The 6000-nt window shown below is 36.5% G+C and overlaps 1 protein-coding gene across 1 annotated transcript in view; it reads right to left on the bottom strand.

Annotated features, from left to right (window-relative positions):
• Positions 1 to 3104: 3104 nt before the first annotated feature.
• Positions 3105 to 6000, bottom strand: part of MATN2 (matrilin 2) — a 658816-nt gene continuing 655920 nt past the window's right edge. The window contains exon 13 of the mRNA XM_044065933.1: positions 3105 to 3211. Coding sequence (XP_043921868.1) covers positions 3105 to 3211 — 107 coding nt within the window. The remainder of the gene's footprint in view (positions 3212 to 6000) is intronic.

The raw sequence follows: 6000 nt of genomic DNA, 5'->3' as shown, positions 1-6000 counted from the left end.
AGTCTTAAACTGGATAATTGTAGTTAGAGAAAAATGGATGGACAGATGGATGGTTAGCTTTTCTAATATTGGGATAAAAGCTGCACATTTCTCCCCTCTTTTTCTGTATTGACAAGCACTCTCTTGCTACATGTAACCACTTCTCAGTAACCAAACGTACCTGGTAACTCAGTTCTAACTTTAAATTAGAGTCAAGTTTAAGTTAAAGCAATGTACCATAACAATTAATAAATATCTCAAAATATGACATATTAAAGCACAAATTACAGCAGGCAGGCACAGCAATGAACAGGAGACATAAAATAATCATTCAAAATTAATAATAAACTAAGCAAAAATGTGGGATTTTAGAGACCAAGGGTGTTATCCCTGATGGCAAAAAAAAAATCAAGTATCTGATGTTTTAAGTTGTCCACTTGGAACCTATAATAAACACAATTAAGAACACAAAAATTTAGCAGGAACTATTAGGGATCAAGGCTGGTCTCTATGAAGCCAGCTTCAGTGCAAAGAACCATTAAGCCAACTTGGATTTTTCTTGAAAAAATGCTCCACATGTGGACAGACAGGCTAGATTACTTGGCCTTTCAATCACCTGAAATAGCACAGTTGGTCAGTTTGATGCAGCAGAAATCTCTCAAGTGAGGAATGTTGCCTTTTATGAGTGATATCTGCATGATATGCAGCATAGTGCTTACTACCCACAACATGCTAATGGGCACTTGTGCTACTCACCAGGAAACTCTTGGAACTAGTGTGAGTTTCAGTGTCCTTATGATAATGAACTCTTTATCCCAGTTTCTGGCATGTGACCAGTTTCCTGTGTCTTGGAGGAATATACTGACAGCTGTAACAGTTGGACTCATACTGATAGTGTTACAGATGTCAGTATATTCCATTTATGTTCAAGCCTTTGCCTCAGTCCCATGAGTCCACAAAGCTGAAAGACGAACTCGGGCTCACCTGAGATAAGGTGGACAGCATGTAGATGAGGTAGGCAAGTAGATCTAGGGAGTATCTCATGGCCATATTATAGGCCTCAAGAAGCTCATCTGAGCCACCTGCACTGGAGGAAGGAAGGGAGGGAACATTGGGTGAAAGATAGATGCAAACTGATCAACTGTTGTAGTTTGCACATTTTTGCATACATAAACTCAAAATCAGGGGGATGTAACCTGGGTAAAACTACTGCAAATCTAACAAAATGGTGGTGGGACCATGAGACAAAGCATGTCAGAGGTACAGACACCAAGATGGAACACTGAGCCAAGAGTACGTCCAAATAAGCAGCAATAGAATAAATCTGAGTGAAACCAAAGCACTTATAATACAGATAAATGCTCATACTAGAGCTACAGACTCATCATCGATACAGATATTAGAGTCATAGACTCATCATTCATCTAGATACTAAAATACCATACTAATCACTTCTCTGCTCAGAGCTACATGAATCAGCCTAGAGCTAGATGTTACAGTTACATGATTCATCACTGATCCAGATGCTAGGGCTACAGGACTTGTCATTGATACAGATACTAGAGTAATGGGGCTCATCATTTATCCAGATGATAGAGCTGTGGGACTAAACACTGATCTTGATATTAGAGCTACAGGACTCATGATCCAGATACTACAGTTATGGAGTCATTATTGAGTCAAATATTAGAGCTATGGACTCATCATTAATCCTCATATTAGAGGCATAAAGCCATCATTGATTCTGACAGCAGAACCACCTACTCACCATTGATCTGGATATTAGAGGTATGTGACTTATCCTTGATCCAGATGCTAGAGCTAAAGGGCTCGTCACTGATTCAGATGCTAGAGCTATAGGACTTGTCATTGAAATGGGTAATAGAGCTACTGGACTCATCACTGATCTGGATACTAGAACTACAAGAGTCAACAATGATCCAGATACTAGACCTATGTAGTTATTATTGATCTAGGTATTTGTGTTATGGACATACTTGATCAAGCTATTGAAATCACTCCTCAGTAACCAGTTAGGGTAACCAACAGTGAGTCTGTGAACTTTTGAACAAACATTCTCATACTACTAGGGGGTGATAGATGAGGAGAAATTCATAGCTTGCTCCTGTTCTAATGGTATACTCAGTGGTGTTAGCAGTTCAAAATTTTATCTTGGTAATTTGCAGAAGTCAGTGATAACAAATCGCTATGTCACCCCTAACTTTCTCTAGCCTAGGGTGCTAAAGTACAGAGCATCTGGAGATCATTGCAATACCCAGCCAGAACCACAATTCTCAACCAGACATATCTATGTAATAAAAGTAAGATCAGCGTTGTACAGCAGGTCTAAAAAAAAATCACAGGCTTATTGCAGATGGACCCAGCATTCCACTAGTGCCTTTAATGGGATTAGTCCTGCCAAGATGTCTGATATCTTTCCAGTAAAAATAGGCTCCTTTGTTATGGCACACAAACAAAAATTTTGTACAGAGTATCATTTCTCCCCATGTCAGTATCTGGTCATCAAACAATTATGGAAGCTAATGCACTTGTATAATTACAGTCCCTCGTTCTAGCAGCCCATATCTGGTGTACCATCCTTTGCTGTTCTAAGACATGAAATCATTTGCAGAAATAAAAGATGTCTAATAAAAGTTTTTGAATAGAAACATGAACAGAGCACCAGCAGAAGGGCCCTTGAGTAACATAAGATACTCTATACCATAGAGGAAAAAAAAACAGACTCAGATAACATTAAAACAAATCATAAAGAAGGGAAACTGAATATTAAAAAGCAATTACCAAACCAGATTGATTTGAAACAGACTGTTAATGGTAAAGTAATGAGACCATAAAGCAAACAATAGCTTAGTAGTGGGTTTGCATTCATAAAATACTGAAACCAAATATGGGTACTAGACTTGTCATTGCTATACTAGTGATAGACACTCATATTGTACTCTTACTTTCGATCACTAATGTTTGATTCTAGGAATCTAGAAGTAAAACTACATATTTATATTTTTAAGTTTCTTACCTCTATTTCCATAAAGTATTAATTCCTAGTAAATTTATACAGAACCTGACTTCAATCATTGTCCACTCTGGTACATCTTGACAAACATTTATAAAAGGATATATTTCTGTGATAATATCTTCAGCGCTGCATTCACCGAGGTCTGAAATGCAACAATATTCTCACACTTGCACTGATCTTCAGTGGAAGGTTTTTCTGAAGAAAAAAAGACAATTTACATAACTAGACATTTAATTTCAAAAGTGATATGTTCTTCATAACTAAGCAGTTGTGTCATATTTATGCTAGTGGAACCCTTTCACAATAAACTCTGAATTCTCGAACGCTGTATTGTGTTACTTTCATTATTCTTAACAGTAGTAATTAGTATAGCAGTTCCAGAGTATTTCTTGCTCTGTGTAGCACAATTTTGTTTTTAAAAAATTGTTTTGATATATTCCTTGTATATAAGGTGGTTACATGTGATGTAAACAAATAGTATAGATATGTACCATACTCTTCTGAAGCACTCAGAAATTAATGCCTCACTGTAATGTTTACCCTTATAGTCATGTGTTCATTAAATAATGGATCTGAATTGTATTATATGCCAGAAGCTGTTGCTTATACAAAGTAATTATGCAAGAACTTTAATTAAGCCAAATGCAACAAATTTGTAATACTATACATTATGCCTGCTTTCATTTAGATGGATAATTTTGCTATATAACGTCATTTTAATTTACTCTTGGAACTCTTTCTAAATTGCCCTGCTATCCATTTTTATAACTCTTCTTAACCTGGTTAATTTAATTACTTGTTTCTACCATATTTATAAAATATTTATGTGACAACAATGTCACAGGGCCATGGATGCAACAGGCAATACTTACAATACTTATAATAAATCCTACTTTTCTTTTTTTCTTCTTTTTTTATTTAACTGAAGGGCTTGTCTCGAAACACTGTACAAAATGAAATACATGTACAGCTTTTCTGAAATGACATAGATACAAATCTTCCTAAAGAGGCAATATTTAAGTGACCACTTATAAGAGATTTAAGAGTCAGCCACTGAGATAGTATATTCCACATGATGGGACTGTGGTAGGTGAAAAAAAAGCCTATAAGATATCTTTGAATGTATTCCAGTAGCCACCAACATTCCATGGCTAGCTGAGTGGAACTGAAGAAATGTAATGGAAGATACCAGCATGGCTTTCATACACTCAGAGTCCAAATAATGAAGGGCGTGATATCCAGATATCAGAATTTTAAATGAAGACCTCATCACTGCCATCAAATAATGTGCATTCCACAGCAGAGACACTACATAGTCATAAGGACATGTACTAATATGTAATCCAACAACACAGTACTGAATGCAATGAAGTAGTCCAGGTCAGTATCATAAACTCCAAGGATAAAGAGCATTGCAGTAATTTAGGCAGGCTAAAACCAGTGCATGGATTACCATTTAAAGGTCAGATGCTGGAAATATGACATTTTCCATGAAATGGTCCTAAAGGTGACTCAGTAAGTTAACCATAATCTTTACTTTGTCTTTGAGTAACACTGCATTCTCTAGGAATACACCAAGATCATCCCCCTTGACATTCAACTTTCTCCCACCATACTAAACTAGAGAAGCTAGATGTAACACTGAAGAGAAAGATTTAACACAGACTAACCTCAAATGCTAAACTTTGAACACTGCTTTCAGGTCATGGTTTTGCAAAAAGCATGCCACTCCACCCCCTCATTTTTTATACCTGTCACTTTTCAGTCAAACTGTCTCTTTTCAGGGGTAATCCTGGAGCATTGTCCAGTTAAGTGGCATGCTCAGAGCTGCACAGTAGGCAAATGATGGAAGAAGGAATCAAACTCTTGGTCCAGGAAACAGTTCATTCATTAACAATTTAGATGTTTAGTCCTCTGTGCTAAATGGCAGAATCAAGTGCCCTTGAATTGGGGGCTTTGCCCTCCACATCTATCATGCATTCTAACTTTGTTTTAATATGGCATCAGAGTAGGAAATGCAATGTCCTTTAAATGTACATCTGAGATTTAATTTTCAAGCTATAACTGGGCAAGACTGTGAAAATAAGCAGTACAACCTAAATCAGGGAGAAGAAGGTAGAAGCTACTGTAAACTGAAGTGTAACATGCAAAATTATAGTCTCCATTTTAACCAGACTGAGTTTTAGTCAGCTGTGATTCATCCATTTTGGGATGGTTACCAAACAATCCAAAGGGGTGGTGATGTATAAGACCTTGAGAGAAAAAAATCACAGCTGGATATTGTCAGCATAACATTAATACTGCAGATTCCAGCTTTAGATGATGTCTGCTACTAGAAGAATCTGCATGTTGGGAAAGAAAAGATGTTAAAATGGATCCCTAGAGCATAGCAAGCACATCAAGTAGCTCATAAAGTAATTTATGCCTTAGGCAACCTGTGTGGGTAAGAGGTAAAGCAGTTCAGGATTGTGGAAAAATGATCTACAGCTGCAGGTGCAAACATATAATCAAATCACCTCCTGTAATCTGGATTAAATTACCCTATTAAATGTGTGTGTTCCATGTTTGTCAGTGTTCAAAAATGCTTGCTTGATTATAGGCGAAGGAGTTCACAAATGCTCAGTTAGGAGGCTGTGGTCCATGATTTCAAATATTAAAGGGAGATCAAGCAAGACAAAGACATAATGTAAATACTGATCCACCACATTAAAGAGGTCATTTGCAACACTTGCAGCATACTCTCAGTCCTGTATTACAATCTAAAATCAGCTTGCCAAGGATCTAAGGGACTCGTATGATAAATGTGATTCCAGATGAACATATTCCACTTTCTAAATTATCTTACTAATAAATGGAAGGAGTTTTGTTTTTACAAGAAACATCTTTATTAAATTATCATGTGTGACAGACAATCTTACATTTATATAAATGAAAATAAATCATATCAGCACAATCTCAGTTGCAAACATTATACTTTACAAACC

The sequence above is a fragment of the Protopterus annectens genome, chromosome 3.part0 (genome assembly GCF_019279795.1).
Source record: "Protopterus annectens isolate FY-2018-M chromosome 3.part0, PAN1.0, whole genome shotgun sequence".
In the NCBI taxonomy this organism is placed as follows: domain Eukaryota; kingdom Metazoa; phylum Chordata; order Ceratodontiformes; family Protopteridae; genus Protopterus; species Protopterus annectens.
Note: the sequence above shows the minus strand (reverse complement) of the source record. Positions and strands in the feature narration are given on the sequence as shown.